This window comes from Aedes aegypti, chromosome 3, assembly GCF_002204515.2.
Source record: "Aedes aegypti strain LVP_AGWG chromosome 3, AaegL5.0 Primary Assembly, whole genome shotgun sequence".
NCBI classification, from domain to species: domain Eukaryota; kingdom Metazoa; phylum Arthropoda; class Insecta; order Diptera; family Culicidae; genus Aedes; species Aedes aegypti.
Genome location: NC_035109.1, coordinates 10,265,193 through 10,285,637, shown reverse-complemented (window position 1 = coordinate 10,285,637; position 20,445 = coordinate 10,265,193). Strand labels below are relative to the sequence as shown.

Here is a 20,445-nt window from a genome sequence, read left to right as displayed (position 1 = left end):
GCGCTGCATTCTTCTCCTCAACAACCTCCTGACACTCTTCGTCTGTCCAATCGTTTCTTGAATTCCGTTCCACGTATCCGACAATGCTCTCGGCAGCGTTGTTGATGGCTGCTTTGACTGTCTTCCAGCAGTCCTCAAGAGGGCAACATCGTGCTCGCCCTCATTCGACAATGCTGTTTTAGGATGCAGCGCGTACGCATTGCCGACATCTGGTTGTTTAACCCTCTAATACCCAAATTTTTATTTTCGATTTAAATATTATTTTTCGTTATCTAAAATCGTTCTAAACACGTTCTGGGCAATTATTTATTTTTATTCGCGAATTTTTGAATTTTGGTATTTGATTTTTATAATTTTTATTTTTGAACATCCCTAACTTTTTTTCATTTTTTCTTGAAGCCTTTTCTGGTTGTTGATTTTTGGCAATAATAAAAATTTAATTTTTTGTGATACTTTTAAAAATATTACATTTTTAATTTTTTTTCGGAGCGTATTTTATTTTCCGTGTAACTAACGGAAAAACAGGTTTGAAATTGTTTTGATACCACCTGGCTCTTCTTTTGTGATAGGTCGATCGTATAAAAATATAAAAGGTACGATTTTTTATATTACATGTTAAATTAACCACGGGCATTTATAGGTTATATAAGAATACAATTTTTCAAACAATATTCAAAAATACAAAAAAGTTTCAAAAGTATTAAAAAACTTTTCTTATATGCGTGTTATGAGTCAAGGTTTAAGCCAAATATAAAATAATTTTGATTTCCGAGCTACGAAAAAATACACAAAATTCCAAAGTGTACCCCGTCTAAAGGCGGGGTTGGGTATTAGAGGGTTAAGTCGCGCTAGATTGTACCGAAGCGGGCGACCACACCGTACATCGTTGATGACGTCGGTTATGTCGGAGAAGTGCCGTCCATCGATCAAAACGTGGTCGATTTGCGATTGTATCTGCTGAGGGGATCTCCAGGTGTACCGATAGGGGAGGCTGTGCTGGAAAAAGGTGGTACGAATGGCCATATTCTTGGAGGCGGCGAAATCTATCAGTCGGTACCGATAATGAAGACGAATATTTTTGAGCTCAGTTTCACCATCATCGGATAATGTGATTCTGTATGCTGTGGTGATCTCCAGGTGTACCGATACGGAAAGCTATGTTGCAAGTGGGAGCTACAAATGGCCATGAGATTACCGGTTCCGCATAAGACTCTTCTCAGTATAATAGTAATAATTGACATGATCATTTAACTAGTTGCACGGTAAACTTAGCTTAGCTTAGACTGACTACACATATCAATGGTTGCTATTCCGTGATTGACCGAAGTCAGTGAAAATGCACAAAGAATCAACTAGAAGTTCGGCTGGGACTGGCCATAATCTTCTTCAGTGTGCATAATTCAGTGCCTATATTTATACAAGGTCAATAACGGCGCCGGCCACGTCCTTGCAGTCAGGTGGGATTGAGGAAAGGAATGCTAGTGTGTAACCTTTGCTATTTGGAGACCGTGTTTGCCTCTGCATCTCCACAAAGGTTACTGGGAGGGATGTTTGTTAATGGGGAGGATCGCTGGGTCAAAGGATTCACTTTGATAAGTGATTAGACCATGATAAATAGTTATTTGTCAAATATAAATATGCTTTTATGAAAATATAAAACTTTCATTTGATATTAACAATTTCTATGTAGAGGAAAATTATGCCGACACTTGAGGTGACGAACCATTCAAAGTTTGTTGAACAAATACCTAAATGTAACATTCCTACAGCTGTCAGGACGAGAGCATGTGTTACCATATTTTACTTATTTGAAAAGAAACAAAAACTCGATTGTCTGGAACATCATAGAACACTCTTATTCTTATGCCGACACTTACAGTGGCGGACCATCCAAAGTTTGTTGAATAAAGTGAACCTTTCGCAAGTCTACACTTGTAGTGTCGAACCATTCAAAGTTTTTTTCCCAATTACAAAAATAAAGATAAAAAATGAGTGTTTTGAAAACAAAAAAATGTTAAACACAAATACTTCATGAATTAGAGTTTATGTCGGCACTCACAGTGACGAACCATTCATAGTTTGTTGAAAAATCATATTTACGTCCTACCGTTGTATCGGTTAAATGTGCATTCATACATATTTTATAGATTAGAAATAGTAGCATGAAACGAGCTCACCAATTGATCCGTCATCCTTGACTGAGCAGCAACAATCCACTTTCAGCTTAACTCGTTTGCTCGGCTATATAAAAGCACTCAGAGAAAACAGGCGCACGACTCGAGAGGGAAAACAGCTGACGACTGCTCGGGCTTTCTTGACGCACTGCCAAGGTCGAAGATCAAACAGAAGTAATTGATCGCGGAACCCTTTCACTTCACTCGACCGACGCGCGACATGTTTGATCCTGCCCTCGTCACCCGCTCCCACAGGAGCAAGCGTCAAGGTCAAAACATCAAACAGAACTCGCAAAACCGAACTGTCCTGCCTGGGCTTCACAAAGCACTACCCAGCAAGGCGCTCCAAAACAGGGGAAAAAAAAATTCTCCGGCAACGAAAATACGCGCGAATCCGTCAGCAAAGTCAATCGGACGACGCAAAACCGAACCGTCCTGCTTGGGCTTCACAAAGCACTACCCAGCAAGGCGCTCCAAAACAGGGAAAAAAAATTCTCCGGCAACGAAAATACGCGCGAATCCGTCAGCAAAATCAATTGGACGACGCAAAACCGAACTGTCCTGCCTGGGCTTCACAAAGCACTCCATTTAACTAGTTGCACGGTAAACTGTCGGTGAAGTCAATCAATAGAATGCTATTTGTTCAAATCTCATATTATGATTCTGATGTCGTGGCGTAGGCAGCTGTCGTACTCGCTTTCGAGCTGTGCATAAAAAGCGTCATTATCATCATCAGTGCTTCCGGAGTGAGTTAAGTTGAGCTTAAATTGAAAGGGTACAAAATTACGGTATCGTTGAGTTGTCTTTCGAGGAAGCGTACAGGCTGTTCCGCCCGATCAGCAGTCTGTTCTGTACATTCCTCTCGTCCTGTCGCAAACGACCAACCGTCGTATATCTGTATTAATTGCGCGTTTGTGATTTGCACAGCCTAGTTTTTTATCATGTCTCTAAGGCTATCAAGATGCGCTTCTAGTCCGACTTTTTTTTTTTTTTTTGTATGGTATTCAGTTGTAGCTGCCTGACAGCTTAACTTGTCAAGGCTGAACCCTCGGTCTGGCTTTTGCCAAGTTTCCCCTCTACCAGGACCAATACTCAGACGGACTAGGCAATGGCGCCCACATGAACACTGTTTTTTATTAGTATTGTGACGTGGTAGTTTTTGAAAAGTGCCCATATTCCCTTGCTTCTGAGAAAAGGAAGCATTGTGAAAATCAGCAGCTCCATCAGAATTTGTTTGAAATAGTTGTGTAGTAGTGTCATTACTAATACTGTCTAGTCGAAATGGTTTTGAATAATTTGTCATTCAAGTGCTATTCTGATTACTCCTGTCTTTTACGTAAGATTAGAGTCTTAAATGTCAATTGTCGTCAAGTTTTAACAAAATTAGGCTGTTTAGTAGTAGTTCTAGTTAATTTTATTTTTTGTTGTTAAAAGTGTTTATTGGTCATTACGTTCATATATCCTTAAAGAAAAAAAGTCGCTTTCCTTGTCTGTTCAACAATTTTTCGAAACTAGCAAGTGTACCCTAATGATCGATCTCAGCGTCTTACTTTCCATAGTCATTTTATAGTGAATATTGAAGAGTAAAGTTACCTTAGGCTTCTATTACAGTCTCCTACATGATTCACTTTTCGGTGGCAAATGCAATGCTTCACAACGCCTACTTTCTACTTGTAAATTGTGCGAAAATGAAGCTGGAATTAGATTATTTATACCGCTGTTACAAAAGAGGTATTACTTATTATGGCAATGTAAAAACCATATTAAAATAAGATTGTCGCCACTTATTTCTACTCAGTGAATCTACTAGTCATTTTCCTAAGAGTTCCTATGTATTCCCTACGTCGTATATGATAACGATGTATCTAGCTAGCTAATAGTAAGAGTGGCTACGGATCATTCTGGTTAGCAAAAGGCAAACTGAACGTCACCAATAGTATTAATGTCCACTTCGAATAGATTAATTATTTGAAATGGGCATCAATTCTATCAATGACGCAGAATGTCCGTTGGATCACATCCGAGATATTATTGCGTCTATGCCATATGAATTATGACGCGGCTTTAAGCAAAAAATGCCAAAATGTGATACCACCACTACAGGTTACGCCTTTGGTTTCCATCATATGGGCTAATGGATTATGCCCTCCCATCGCGGCAAGGTCGCATAACCAAGGGGAGGGCGACAAGATGCGCTTCTAGTCCGACTTATAACTAAAATATTTACATTTAAGGCGAAGATGAATCGAAGCCAAAGTTCAAATTTTCAAGAGCACGGATCTGGAGAACCAAACATCCGTTTAATCTAAAAACCAATCAATTAGGTTTTCAGCTCAAACGGGTGTTTGGTTCTCCAGATCCGTGCTCTTGAAAATTTAAACTTTGGCTTCGATATATCCTCACCTTAAGTCGTTAATGTAGTTTTTGATATTTCTTCACCCTTGAATTGCTACAATCAGTAGATAACTATGAACACACAAAATTAAGGAAAAGTGAGAGAGTTTCTAATATCCGTTTGATGACAATGGCACGAAACTATTCTAAATTCTCTACACAATACAACACGTGTCTTCGAATCGCGGAATTCTAGTTGTGCGATAAGCTTCAATTCAGAAACTAACTAGAGAATTCTAACTACGCTCCGTAACGAACCGGAACCTCATTTCTAAGGAAAACCTTCGTCGCTGATCGACTCCCGACTTACAAGTAGGTAGATATGTAAGTAAAACAATAGGTAATAATGAGAAATGATTCAATTACACAAACCTGGAACCACTTCGCGTGTCGTAGGGCGGCAAGTGCCTGGAGACAGGGCTCCCGTGGCAGTAAATCTTCCGAGCTCTGGTTGTTGACTTGCTCGTTTGCAGCGGTACTGTTTGCTTCTGATGTGTTTTTCAATGTTTTTGTTTGATTTCAGTTTTTTTTTAAATTGAGAAAGAAGTAACATAAAAAGAAGAAGGTATTCGATTATTGACAGGGTGTTTGACCATACGTTTCTTTTGCATCTGAAGCACAAAAGACAAATCACTGGGAGAGATTACTTGTTTCGTTGTTTGAATACTTTACAATGGAGATCAATGATAGTCATCCGCGTGTGGGCTGCGAAATGTGTGGAACAGATATTGGGACTGTAGAATTTTGTAGTAGATCGCCAGCATGCTATAACTACCATTAATCATTTGTGGAAAAAGCAATAGGGAAAAGAAAGACAGAGATGGTCAAAAATCCTGTTTACTCATGTTTAGAACTGGGGGATACTGTACGAAAGCCTTTATATGTCCAGGTTTGTTGGCTTTCATCAATTCCGTAACTGTTGTTCGAGAGGTACTCTATCTGGCTAGATTTATGTGCACCTAGCTAATCCATGAAGCACTGCATTGTATTTTTTATTCAATCAATAGATTTGAACGCCCATCAATGCATCATAATCTAAACACCAACGCTGGATGTCATCTTATTTGAAAGGGTAAAATGCAGAAACACACAATATGCAGAAACGGTACAATAGACGCACTGATGATGACATCCAGTTTGCTTGTTTTTCCTCTGCTGCACTGGTCAGTGTATGATTGTGTTTCTAGCTTCCGAGTTCTTATCGACTAGAGATGGATTTTATCGAACAAAGTATCCTCCGATGAACTTGGCCTTGCTGGTGAACTATGCTCAACAACGGTGTACAATCCTCATAAAACAAATCCATTCTAACCATTTCCGTCAGATAGTTTGTTCTCCATCGATATAACAAGCATGTTGCGAAAAATAGCTTAATCAACATCCAAGTCCTACCATACGACAAGTTGAATGCACTCTACCTCATGGAGCCGGAGCAAATGCCATTGCCTTAAATACCCATGCTCCAAATTCCGATGGGTCAACGACAATTCGAATATCAAAACAGATATGAAAACCATTAGAGAGACAGAGACGACGACACCCACTAGCTCCGTATGATAAGACATGTTATCGATTAAACTATTTTGATCGCACCTTTCTACGGTATCCGTGCGTGCATGTCTGTTTATACATGCCCATCGGAGTTGGTAAACTTTCCTGGGTGCAGGAAGCTTGACAATCCTTTCATTATTAGGTTATCATCGAAACCCTCAACAGAAAGAGGAAAGGGAAAGTTACAGTACAACGGCCTTCTGGTGCTTTCTGAAATGTGTTTAGTTTTATGTATATTGTTTTTATGCTTATAGCTACGTATTCTTTTTGAAAGTAGGAATTTCCTTAAATAGAAGCAGACAATTTCTTAGTGATTTATTGCTGTAATTACGTCAATTATCTTGAAAGAACAACGCAAACAATACGTTGTCAACAAACACTGTCCATGGTCGCTACTACAAAAAATCCAATTCTCTGCGATTCACATATTTTTGTACCGGTCGAATCAGATGGAAACACTACTTTTGCAGGGATGTTATCCGGAAATCTCACCACACGCCAAATGCACTGCCTGTGCTCCTATTCGACCTACAAGGCTACAATGTCCGTAACATCCGGGAACCAAACATTATTGCTGGATCTAATACGGTATTTTGATGAGTTCAACTCCGATACATTTCTTACTAGCAACTCTGTTGCTTTTATCTGCCCTGAGCAAGTGTCCTCAGTGCTATTCAAATGAACATCATTGTTTTCAACCTGGGAGGGAGAAACCAATACAAAATTTCTCTACGTCACAATGAGCCGAGATTTTGCTGTCACGAACTGTCACTGTGAGCCCGGATCTTAAACAATGGACAAACATGATAGAAGCGCGTAATTAGCCTAAGCATATTTTTGCATTTCATCAAAAATAGCAAAAATCTAATTAGAATCAATTCATGCACATTCAAAAGTAACGTCACGAGAGCACCGTTTATTCTTATTGAATGTAACGTATTGGAATGAAGCTCTTTTTACTGTTTTCATTAAAACTGAAAATAAAACGCATAGAAAACTGTGGCCCCTTTTCAATGTTTGTCCAGAAAGATCGAAGGTACACAACAAATGAAAACTAGCGAATTTCACTAAGCCTGCCTTGATTGTCGTTGGCAAACTGGAGTTATCTTGTAATTTGGAAAACAATTGTATCCAATTTCGTGTGTAGTATCGGAACCTCCCTCCCAGTTTTCAACTATCGATCACCTCACATTCGTTATCAAAAATAGCTAATCCTTGCACGTTTTGGCTTGTACCATCAATCCATTAGAGATTCCAGGTTTCTTGTGTGGTAAGACTGCTACATCACACCGCGCTTTTCTCCCGTAAAAGATCCCTTTTTTCATATCTTTAATATTATACTGGGTGTTCCATCACTTCGCTAGACTCTTCGTCGTCGCAGAGAGCTTGTGGAATCGATGAACTTTTTGTTCGTGTTTCGTGGTTCTTTTAGTCTTTAAAAGGGATTTTGACAATTGAAAGAGCTGATTCGCATATACTGTGGATATTACCAGTCGCTCAAGAGCATACTTAGAAGAGGGAGAGCACCGACGATACTTCCTTGATTCATTCGAAGGGCCAGCTACATTCTGAGGCCTCGTCCGGGTTCTTTGCTTGTCGTTCTTCTGGGATTCGTGCAACATGAACAGTCCAATGCAGTCTACTGTGCATTACAAGCTTGGCACTATTCACTTCTTCTGCTTTGCTAATACGACTATGTAAACCCTTCTGTATAAATCTATGACCTATTGATAATAATTAGGTTTTCGCTTTCGTTCGTATTCGCATTTGAGATCTGGAGAGCGCGGGTTGCTGTGGATGGAGCAGCTGATGTACTTCTGATTACATACCTATCGCGTGACGTTTGTTCTATTCCTCCGAGACATAGTCCGTTGCGATGCGTTGGTCTGTCGTTAATTTTGTGCAAAACTGCTTGCGAAGAATATCATGTATCCCAATCGCTCCACAAGCACAGTTAAGGATAGATGTTGAGGCATCACATTTGCAGCATAATTGCATAGCTGTCTGCAGACTACGGAACATCATCTGATTATCCGCTGCTCGATTTCGATGATATCGATATCATTCGAACATTTGTCGACTACATGACAATGGTACCACTTTTTTACACGCCAGCTTACTTATTTAAGGTGAAGATGTATCGAAGACAAACAACGAATTTCCAAGAAAGCTTGATCGATTGGTCATCACCAGCGAGTGACCAATCGATCAAGTTTTTAGCTCAAACTGATGTTCGGTTCTCAAGGTTTGCCTTAAACAACTGAACTTCGAGAACAACATTGGAGGAGCATAGCCCTGCTTTAATCCACCTAAAGTTACGAAGAAAGACGAAATCTCGACTGCAACAGTGAATTAATTGTCAACCAACACGCAGCAAATAAAACTTTGTCCTCTCCTTTTCTTGTTGCAAGAATTCTATTCAGCAATAATAGGTTTATCACCACTTGAACAGAATTTGGCAATGATCGCTTACTGCGTGGCCAGCGATTTTCCAGGCTTTGCATTGCAATGTTTGAGTACTTTCTCCGTGTTGGTAAACATTGCCACATTATCGAACCGCATCCATAAAACAAATTGGATTTTATGTTTACAATAACTGCTTAATCACGAGTTGAAAAGGTTGCAACAATGTTGCCTTCTGTGATTGTCATGACAATTTTTCTTTTGATTGTACATATCATAATCCGCAAAAGTGAGCGCGTCTGCTTTGTTGTTTGTTTTTCGTCTGTTTTAATGACAATTTGATCCACTGGTCTGCAACACGTACACAAAGTTAAAAGTACAGTCGCCTCTCCACATCTCGATATCGAAGGGACCATCGAGATAGGGAGAGTTCGAGACACAGAACAAATTTTTATTGAATACTAGATTGAAAATCACTCCGTTACTAAGAAAATTCAAAACAAACAGACGTCATTTCGTCTTTGAAAATTGTTTTGAATCCGTAAAATCCAGTCTAGTAACTTTTGATAAGCGGCATATCGACATACGGAGAGAAAATCGGGAACGAAAATCACATCGAGATAGAGAGATATCGAGATAAGGAGGATATCGAGATATGGAGAGTGAAAATGTATGCAGAATCAAGGGACCGAACAAATCATCGACATAGGGAGAGATATCGAGATGTAGAACATCGAGATGTGGAGAGTCGACTGTATCAGCTATTCATTGTATGTTGAAACTCATACCTTTGATTATGTACAACCGATACTGCGTTATTCCAAAATCCAGTTCAGCATAAATTCTAAATCTGCATATTATCCGAAACAACAAAAACGTGCTTCTTGTCTTCTTCCCATCTCACAGAGCCCAATCAGTTTCGTCCGCAAACCATGTTCTATCATAATCTGCCACCGATGAAAACACTGATCAGATGGGGATGGACCTGGTGTAGGGGTTAGAACACACGCCTCTCACGCCGAGGACCTGGGATCGAATCCCATCCCCGAGATAGTCACTAAAAATTTCAGTAGTGACGACTTCCTTCGGAAGGGAAGTAAAGCCGTTGGTCCCGAGATGAACTAGCCCAGGGCTAAAAATCTCGTTAATAAAAATAGAAAAAAAAAAAAAACTGATCAGAGGGCTGGCTCCAGAGCCACGTTCCCGCTAATTGGGAGATTTGTGCCATGGATAATTCTCTCCACTGGGCTCGGTCTTGAGCCAATCACTTCAAATCGCATTAAACGTTGAGTGCCCTTGAATCTTCCTCAACAACGTCCAGCATTTATTGTGAAGCCCGTAAAAAGCCATATTCGCAACTGGCGGGTAACAACATTATCACACAAGTACACTTCGCTACCAAGATCCCGAACCACACTGTATACCGGCGATCATGTACTTTGTTTTGCTGGTATTGTTAGTAAGTCCAATCCTTGCTGTCTCCATTTTGAAAGGCATGAATGCCTCTTCTATTCCGATCAATTCCGATTATATCGATATCGTCCGCAAGATCGAGGAACATATGCGACGAAGGTACAGTTTCTTTTAACGGCTGCTTTGCTTATAGCTCCGTCTAGGACAATGTTGAAAAAACGATGAATGCACATCTCCTTACTTTAATCCATCTAAGGTTAGAAAGTATGTCGAAATCTCATCCGCAACTTGCACACATGATTTCGCTCCATCTAACGTTGAACAAATCAGCCCAATCAGTTTCGTCGGAAAAGCGTGTTCTATCATTATCTCATTTATTTTTACCGAATCGCCGCCTTGAAATCAGTAAACAAATGGGAATCTGAAAGTTGTATTCCCGGAACTTATCGAGGATTTTTCGCAAGGTTAACATTTGATCCGTCATTGATCGGCCCTCAAGAAAACCAGCTTGGTATTCGTCGACGACGGATTCCTGCAGTGGCATCAATTAGCGTTATTCCTCGATAGTTGGCGCTCTCCAGTCTGTGTGCCTTCTTATACAGAGAGCAGATGAAGCACTGATATTGTAAGCTAACTAAAGCCGTATTGACATAGTAGCGACCATATTGATGTCAAGATCAAGATATATTGTGAGGTCCATTATTTTACCGGATAAATTCCTTCCAACCATTATTCATCCATTTATTGGTCCGCCATACCAATCGATTCGCAACTGTGTCCTTCCATCCTAAACTGCGTCTCCCTCCAGCCAGATCTTACATAACCATGTCAACAAATAGTTCGGGATTGTTGTTCAGCATTCTTACAACATTTCTCAATTTTATTTACTTATTATCGTTCTGCTGATCCCACTAACACCCGCTCTGCTCCACAGAGTCCGGGTCACAGCTTCTCATAGGCTATGAAAGTAGTCTCAACGAATTGAATAACTTCAACATGCAGAATCAATCAACCTTTCCTGTAGGTGGCTATGGTTTATTACAATCAATACGTCCGGACTATGGGCTGTGTATGTTAGTCATGCTGAAGATGAAGAACCAAACATGTTCGCGTTCGAAGTTTACATACTAGTGCCACCTGTTAATACATCGACCAAATAGTGATTAAACATTGGGCGCACATGTCCTTGTGATTATGATGAGCGTGCTTCTAAGCTTAGTGTTCAATGAGCACTTCCACAGTTATTGACTGAGAACTTTTTTGCCAAAGTTGCCATTTTTGCATTCGTATATCATGTGGTTCGTTCCTGGACCCGGAATCGAACCCAGACACCTTCAGCACCTTCAGCCGCGGACTCCTACCACTCGGCGGTACAAATCTAAGATTATTGTAATTTTCAACTGCGTTCAAGCTATTGAGGTCTGAAACAAGCAACCCAATCCCTCACATAACCGATCTACATGAAACCCAAACACATTTCGTAATTTGTTTCTGGCCCGTACTCTGAGAAACCCGCCGACTGAACTTTCCCCATGTTTCTTTCGAATCTGTTAGCGGAAGGTCGACCGATTTCGAAGCACCAATTTCCTATTCCGGGAACCAACAACAACAGTCTTGGAGCTCTTTTTCAAAGCAAAGTGTGCGTAACAATTAACTCGACAAAAACACTTTTGCGCCCGCAGCAGAACGATTATCATTGAAAACTGGTAACTCGAAATCGTGATTTGTCTTCTGACCGATGATAAGCGAATAAAACGGAAATAAACCATAATGGTACCGTATGGCGAACTTACCTTCACGGAGCAGAGGGGATGTGAGGGAGATTTTCACCGTAATTGTACCGTCCGACACCAGAACGGCACCCTCGACGGGAGCCATCGTAACTGTGTACTTCTGTTCTTCGGTGACCTTTTTGAGCTGGATGGGTAGCTCGGTTACGACGCGTTTCAACAGGGAGGTCGTTGGCTTTTCAGCACACAACACAACGAGTTGGACAGTGTTGTCGCCATGCAGAAGAAGTCCTGATGGAGGAAAAAATACGTTAGGATATTTATGACGCAAATGCGAACTTCGACATGACTTACCCTTAGCCAGCAATCCAACGCGCATAACGCCCTTCAGCAGACGAACATTGCTGCCCTCGGCTTCCTTGTGGAAGGAGATCATCTGATTAGCATCGCCCTTGTTCTGCTCATCTCCTTTGCTGTCCTTCTTGTCGGAATCGGCCTCCTTCTTCTCGTCCTTGGCACCGCCAGTGGTCATCGCATCCGAAACCAGCTTCAAAGCCCGTTCGGTGTGTGAAACGATGCGCTGAATAGTTTGCAGCTCTTCTTCCTTGGGATAGATCTCTGCATGACGTGCCACAACGTGGCGATCGTCAGAAGATTCCGGACGACGTCCCGGAAGCATTCCAAAGAACGGATGACGTCCAAACTGACGCATGCCATGATCGCCACCTTCCTCCATTTCGGCTTCCGCCATGCGACGACGATTCCAGTACTCCTCCTGCATAGCCTGACGATGGGCACGAGCCTCGGCCATCTTCTTCTGCTTCAAGGTTGGCTTAATATCTACGAACAGATCTGGTTGAACCTTCTTCTTGTACTGCAAACGATGACGACGGCCCTTCATGTGCATCTCCTTGGCGTTAGGATCGTTGAATTTGCACTCACACAGCTTGCAACTGAAACTGACCAGTTTGCCTTCGTCGTCCTTGATCTCTTCGATGTACTCACTTCCGACCGGTTTGACCGATTCGTCATGCTCGTCTCCATCGGTTTCGTCCTTCTTTTCCGTGTTCGGAGCAGGGTCACATGCCGGAATTGGCTTTCCTAGCTTGGTGTGCAGCTTAACGACCTTCTGATGCTTGGCGCCGCGAACATGAGCGGCATAGGCATCGTTTCCGGTGCATGTCACATCGCAGAGTTCGCAGTGCAGGCTGTTGGGAGGACGTGCCGGAGTCGCAGTGCCGGGTTCGGTAGCCTGTTTCAACAGCAGTTCCCGTTTCTTGTGTTTCTGGCCTTCCAAGTGCTCCCTGTAGGTTTGAGGACCGGCGCAACTGATTTTGCAAACATCGCAATAATGGATTGGCTGTGGCTTTGGAGGAGGCTTGTTCTGGTTCTTGAACCGATGGATTCCTATCGGGCCTTTTTTGTATCTGATGGGAAGAGTTAGTAAAAAAAAATATATGGAATGTCTCTCTTTTCGTATAAAATATTATGGGTTATCAACCCTGTGATCTGTACGAGAAATATTAATGATATTTAGTTCATTGCTTTCTAGGAAACTTTCATTTTTTTTTACATTAACTAAAATTTATTTATTTATTTATTTATTTATTTATAAGGTATTCTGTTTATCGGACTTTATTAGTCTACATAAACTTAACTGGTTAAACTTACAAAATTAAATACAAACACAATTAGACATCATATCACAATACATCTCATCACAAAACATTACAAAACATGTCAAATAATAAAATAAACTATTACAAAGAGTCAAAAGAGTCTTGAGCGGTTGATTTTTCCAGCAAATTTATCAATATTCTCATCGAAATCGAATAGATCTTCCACTATGCTAAACGTTCGAATACATGCTGCCATCGGTTCATTGTAACCAAACAGGGTTCTGTGAAATCTTTGTTCGAGCAGGGTTGTATTCCGCAGCGATCTGCTCGGGACACGGAAGTTGAGCATTCCACCCAGCTCTGGGGAATCAATTTCTCCATTGATGAGTTTTGCAATTATCAACGCTTGTTGAATTTTCCGTCGACGTTGCAACGTGTCCAATCCTAACAATTGACACCTCTCCGGATATGGTGGCAGGTTAACTGGATCTCGCCACGGTAAATTCCGTAACGCCATGCGGACAAAACGTTTCTGCACTCGTTCGATTCTCAAACACCATGAGACCTGATGCGGACACCATAACATTGAAGCATTCTCGAGAATCGGACGGACGAGTGAACAATATAATGCCTTCAGGCAATGTGGATCATTGAAGTCCTTGGCTATCTTAAAGATGAATCCCAACTGTTGCGTAGCTTTAGAGATTACCATCGATCGTTGGCAATCAAACATGAGTTTCGCATCCAACTGAACGCCCAAATCGTGCACTTCACTGACTCTTGTCAGAATAGTTCCGCCAATATTGTAGTCAAATACAATAGGACGTTGCGTACGATGGAACGTGATTACGTAGCATTTTGCAACACTGATGACGAGTTTGTTTTTCGTACACCATGCAACAAAAACATGCAGTTGACTTTGCAGTTGCAAACAGTCATCGATAGATCGTACCTCGAGGAACAATTTGAGATCGTCCGCATAAACTAGCTTGCTGCCATCTTCAAAAAACACGAATTACTTCCTTGCGGAACACCCGATTTATTCGAGAACGGTGTCGACACGGCGTTATCAAGTTTCACTCGTAGAACTCTCCCAAAAAGATATGAGTTCAACCAGCATACCAGTTGCGACGAAAAGCCGAGACGAGATAACTTGCATAGAAGGATAGTATGATCAATTTTGTCGAACGCAGCTTTGAGATCCGTACACGCAAAAAAATTGTGCGGTAAAAACTACCATTTTAGGGGGTTAACTTAAGCGCTCGCACCGGCAATTTTCAGCAGACCAGAAATGCGCTTAATTTCACCATGTCTGTAGTCGAAATCAGATTGTTGTAAATTATTTCTGTCAAATGTACCAGTAATGTAGTGGGATGTACCGTAAACATAGTAAATTGGTCTGAAATTGCATGGTAGTTTCAAGAATGGGCGTAGTCAGCTAAAATAGTAATTTTTACTACAGAATTTTTTCCCGTGTATATATTACATCCATTTGCGCTCTTGCTTCCATGCTAGCTATGCATTTGGATGTGAAGCTCAGCAAGTTCGTTGTGACGGATCTCCCTGGCATAAACCCATGCTGGTCAAAGGAGATATAGTTCTTGGTGCGTTCCAACATTGCGCCGCTAACGATTATCTCAAAGACCTTCGAAGAAGCTGACAAACTGGTTATGCCACGGTAGTTTACTACGTTTCGTCGATCACCATTCTTGAAGATGGGACACATAAATGATTACTTCCATATGTCTGGAAACTTAGCTTGTTCAAACGATCGATTAAAAATATCACTCAACGGTCTTGCCAAAACAGTGATGCAACGGCGAATGACAACTGCAGGCAATCCGTCAGGTCCAGGAGAAAAAGTACTCTTTAATTTCTTTGCCGCTTTTACGACCATTTCCGGAGTGATGACGAAAATACCGAAATCAACCAAATCACAGGGTACGTTTGACGCTACATTCTCCGCCTCTTGTTGCGAAGTGACATGGCTCGAAAAAAACGCTTGCAAAGTGCCTCGCAAATAGCTCGCAAGACTCCAAAGACGACGAAGCGGTCGCATTACCAAAATATACGTTTGATGGTATCGATGACGTTTTCCGTTTTGAATTAACGAAATTCCAAAAACCTCGGGGATTGCTGCATAGACTGGATTGCATTCTGAGCACATACGATTTGTATAGGCTAGCATTTAGATGACGATATGCATTAACAGCGCGATGGAAGATACGAGCATTGGCATTGGTTCGCCGCCGTTGCAGTTTACGTTGACATGCGTTTCGTTCCCGTTTCAACTGGCGAAGCCGTGAAGAGCTCCATGCTGGAGTGAAGGATGGTCTTACACGGGGTACATTCGTTTCAAATCACCGATTGATTTCGCCACAAAAACATTCCGCCATATCGTCAACTTCCTTCGATGCAAACAATGATGTCCAGTCAATATTGTTGAGATGATCAGATAGACCAGGAAAATCTATCAATCGATAATTAAGTGGGCGAATCGCTATTCTATCACCAACCGTACACGAGAGGGCTTCATCAAAATCTGTGTGAATAGAAATGGCAAGCGGCGGATGATGAGAATCCACTGGCAGCATTGGCATCGAACAACCACCGACTGTAGCTTCACATTCCAACGGACAAAAAACAAGGTCAAGTGTACGACCGAGCAAATTGGTCTCGAGATTGCGTTGTCCTAAACCAAGGAATTCCGTGCCGTCCAATAATGTATGGCTAGTCGGTGGCAACAGTGAACCACCACAAATTATTCCCGTGTCATTTCTAACCCAGCGCATGCGTGGTTGATTGAAATCACCACAAATGAGCATGAGCACAGTTTCGTTTGCCGAACAGTTGTTGCACAATTCTTGCACGGATGCGATATGCTCGTTGATGACGCTCAGATCCTGGCTACAATCAGGTGGGATGTAAACAGCGCATAAGGATAACTTTTTGCCTTTTATATTCGTCGAGACAGAAATTTGTTCCAAATTCTGTGCACTCGTTGTATCGATTTTACAGCTAGTGTACTGCTCAGCCACAGCAATCAAAACGCCACCAAACCGAGAATTATTGCTGTTCCGAGGGCAACGATCGCAGCGAAAAACGTTGTAAGTCGTTCCAAACAGTTGCAACGAAGTGATGCAGTCGTCTAGTCCAGTTTCCGTGAATATTACCACATCAAATTCGCAGTCATGGGCAGCCAGAAAAACATCGTCAATCTTCGTCCGCAATCCTCGTACATTTTGATAATAAACCATAATATTGGAGTCGTGGTCAGGGATTCGCTGCAATGTACATTGATTCAATGCAGGTGAAGACTTAAAAACATTAAAATACTCGCCTCTGGTGAGAGCCCTTGGGCTCCCACCTTCCTCCAAGCATCGCGGTGTGTTCAAACAATAGTTTCTGGATTCCCCGTTGGTTGCTCCTGAGTAGGGGTAACTGCTGGCGGCTCGCGGGCGAAGGATATTGGACGTCTGTTTTTTGAAAAATCCACAAGCTCTCTGAACATCAAGCCGGTAGGCCCACGTGCTGCATCGAGGGCTTGCTGTTTGAGAGCTAGTTCAAGACCGATTTTGAACGAGATGAAACTCATGTTCTTGGTATCGGCACCTTTCGGTACTAGACGGATGACCTCAAATGGATCTCTCAAATCCAGACATCGCGCAACAATCTTTTGCACGTCATCGTCACTGATTTTTGGTTGAAATCCCGAGAGCTACAGCCAGAACTTAGGAGGTGAAGCGGCAGGTGTGATAAAGGGAATGGATAGATCACTGAAGTCCATGGCGCCAGTGCCTCGATCAGCAGCAGGAGCCAATGATTGGCCGTTTTCCCCACGGCGGCGCTTCATGCCTAACCCCAGCCAAACGGGCGTTCTCATTTCAAGGACAACAGGAAGTTTTGGTGTAGAGATGTTCGCAATGTTATCTACTTTCCTGCTTAGCTCCGCAACAATACCAGACAGCTGCTGTATCTGTGTATTGATATTATCTGCACTTGCGGTTGGAGATACATTGCGATGGGCTTGATCGGCAATGTACGCACGAATGCTTCTGCCGTTTAGCTCATCCCTGCATTTTGTGCAAACAAACACGGCCTTGCCTTGAGCAAAAACATCTTTGCATGACCGAAGGTTGAAGCCACGACCATTTTTGCTAATGTGGAAAGGAGATTCACATAAACCACAACGTACGGGCTCCAAATCGTTGATTTCGAGGTGGCACTCTTCGCAATGTTTTTTTTTCATCTTCGTTTTTATCCTTTGTTTCGTAAGCAAGGAAAGCAGAACCAGCTTCGTTCGAATTCTAAACAGATGTGGCTGGTGCTAACGGTTGGATGGCGCCAAAAATATCCAATTCGGTCGGGTAATGGTCAGCAAAAACAGTACGATGAAGGCTATTTCGACTAAAACTCCAGTATGTAACTGATTTCACGATAGAGTCGAATACAACGTATATAAACCGAAACTGATAATATGCATATTACACGATCAAAATCGTAATAAAAATCCACGTACAAAAAGCAATCAACTAATTTCAACAGTGTTGCCAGAGATGAAATTAACACACATTCAACACTAAACGTTCATAGAAACAAACATAACCGTAAAAAGTTAACTGTAAAATTGTCGTAATTTCAGGAAACTTACCCTTGCCATCCACCACCGCCCTGCTGTCCGCCAACGGCATTGGTAGCTTTGTTGTTCTGCTGTTGAGCAACGTACATGGTAGCAGCGCTGTAAAGGGCCGATTCGTAGCCTGAGTAGTTGGCGCTCTGACCGACTGTTTGGGCAGTGGCAGCCGGCTTCGGAGCGGTGTTGACCGTGGTTACTGTGTGGGAGTAACCGGTAGTTTGCGGAACGTAGGCCGTAGGTTGACCGGTGTACTGCGCAGTGGCTGCCTTGGCCGTTTGGATTGTAGCCCGAGCCGGTTGGGCGCCGTACGTCACTTGGGTGGCCGGTTGGAAGTTGATTACCTTGGCGGTTCCTGCTGCCGAAGTGTCGTACGCGGTCGGAGCGGCTGTGTAGCCTGCGGTTGCCCCTGCTTGCTGGTAGTAAGTCTTGCTAGTGTCGTATGTTTGAGTTGTACGAGCGTACCCGTAGTCGTAGGTTGCCGTTGCAGTTGCTGTAGGAACAATAAAAAGACAAATTGATGGGTTTTCTTGTAAGACCGAACTTAATTATAGGTAGGGAGCCGGATCCTATTCTTGGCAATTTTGATTCACTTCGGCAGTTTCAGGCAATTCGGCCGAGAAAAACCGAACATGCCAAAGCGAATCATGGAATTGCCCAAGTAGCTCTGCACCCTAAACTAAACTAAATTTTTTGGAGGAAATTGGAGTTCCACTGAATGGTACGTTTTTATCCGGTTCATAAGTAAAACTTATTCCACTAGTAACAATGTTTGTGTGAATAACATTCCTTGCCTTCTCCAATGACCTATGGACGTGGCCGGTGCCGTTATTGAAATGTTGAGCTCTCGATTTGTGTACACTGAGAATGGTTATTTAATCCCGAACCCTATTTGTTGAATCTCCGTGCAACTTTGTTACTTACGGGTTCGCCCATGCATATTTGGCCCTTCTGATAGGAGTATAATTGAATACAAATAATCATACAGCCTTGGAAAACATGTATTGTTAGAACAAACCAGCGTTAGTGGTTACCTTGCTGGAATAGATAGTAATCTATTTCATCATCATTATAACACTATAGCAATAAACTATTTATTGTTTCACATTTTTGGCACTTTGACGCGTTCGCTCATACTACAATAGTTCTGAAGGATATTCCCAAACTACAATGACTTGTAAAAGGATGCAAATAAATTTATTGAAAAATTACACGACTTGAAATTTTCGAATTCAGTTCGTCGCAGTTTTCAATTCAGCCGAGAATTTCGAAGTTGATAACTCAAACAGTTCAATATGTTCTGCAAATGTTCGTCTATAAGCAGTCTTCCCATGAACAGAACCGATGTGAAACTTTGTTTTGAACCTTGCAACGGAATGGGGCCTTCCTTATCCGTGTGGTTAGAGTCCGCGGCTACAAAGCAAAGCCATGCTGAAGGTGTCTGGATTCGATTCCCGGTCGGTCCAGGATCTGTTCGTAATGGAAATTTCCTTGACTTCACTGGGCATAGAGTATAATCGTACCTGCCACACGATATACGAATGCGAAAATGGCAACTTTGGCAAAGAAAGCTCTCAGAGTTAATGTGGAAGTGCTCATAAGAACACTAAGCTGAGAAGCAGGCTCTGTGTTCTTATGAGCACAGACGTTAACGCCAAGTAGAAGAAGAACTTATGTTGAACCGCAAACGCGCTTCGTCTCTGTACCAGTAGTGTATCAAACCGATCCTGGTACATGTGTACTTCGCTTCAAACTTAGATTAAAACTTGGGTCCAAATAATGGCACAAAGCAGGCAGAACCATAGTAAAAGTTGGTTTTCATGGCTAACTCGATGGTCCCTTGGATTGCAGTTGCACTGGTTTTGTGTTCTGTAACTCGATACCTCCCTAACTCGCCGGTCCCTTCAATATCGAGTTAGGGAGAGTTGACTGTATATCAAACAACAAGACACGATAAGTAGAAATAGATATGCGTGGATATCAATTATTTTCTGTCTGTCGGTTTCTGTAATCCAGGATGGCCACCTTACCGGCACGGTAAATGGCTGGGCATGGCGTACCATTGGTACCTCGCGTACCTACAGGAATAAAATAGACCCCATTGTGTGGTCCTTAGCCTCTTGCCCAGCAACTCCTATCCCTACCTCCTCGTGGTACTGGCCGGGGTACGAGTAACCTTGGGGAAGATCGGGTAACCAACCCCCGGTGGGAACTTTGGTCGTATGCTGACAGGGAAGGGGGGGTTTGCTTCTGCAAACCTTGAGCGTCTGTACTCCATGTTAGGAGCGGCTCACAACAGCGTCTGTTCCCCATGTCAGGGGCGGCTGATCATCGCCCGAGTGCCAGAGAAGGACTCTAAGCTAAACTGTGCACTATGGTCCTCCGAACATTTAGGAGGAAAGGTCCTCCGGAAATCTAGGGGGTTGGTGTCAGGCCCTGCAAGCCAGCCGTAAAAATACACCAGCACAGGAACGTCAACGAGAGAATACGGACCGGAACAATCGGCAAAGACCACAGCGACGAAAATG

The 20,445-nt window shown here is 42.4% G+C and overlaps 1 protein-coding gene and 1 long non-coding RNA gene across 3 annotated transcripts in view; both read right to left on the bottom strand.

Annotated features, from left to right (window-relative positions):
• Positions 1 to 20,445, bottom strand: part of LOC5570237 (zinc finger RNA-binding protein) — a 57,182-nt gene that overhangs the window by 15,611 nt on the left and 21,126 nt on the right. For both annotated transcript variants that reach the window (XM_021852468.1, XM_001658966.2), the window contains 4 exons: positions 17,936 to 18,410; positions 12,020 to 13,092; positions 11,729 to 11,956; positions 4,941 to 5,056 (listed from right to left, as the gene is read on the bottom strand). In XM_021852468.1, coding sequence (XP_021708160.1) covers positions 4,941 to 5,056; positions 11,729 to 11,956; positions 12,020 to 13,092; positions 17,936 to 18,410 — 1,892 coding nt within the window. The remainder of the gene's footprint in view (positions 1 to 4,940; positions 5,057 to 11,728; positions 11,957 to 12,019; positions 13,093 to 17,935; positions 18,411 to 20,445) is intronic.
• Positions 5,061 to 8,221, bottom strand: LOC110678885. Its single transcript, XR_002502018.1, has 2 exons — positions 7,295 to 8,221; positions 5,061 to 6,818 (listed from the first exon to the last, which is right to left on the bottom strand). It is a non-coding gene; the product is annotated as an uncharacterized LOC110678885 (long non-coding RNA).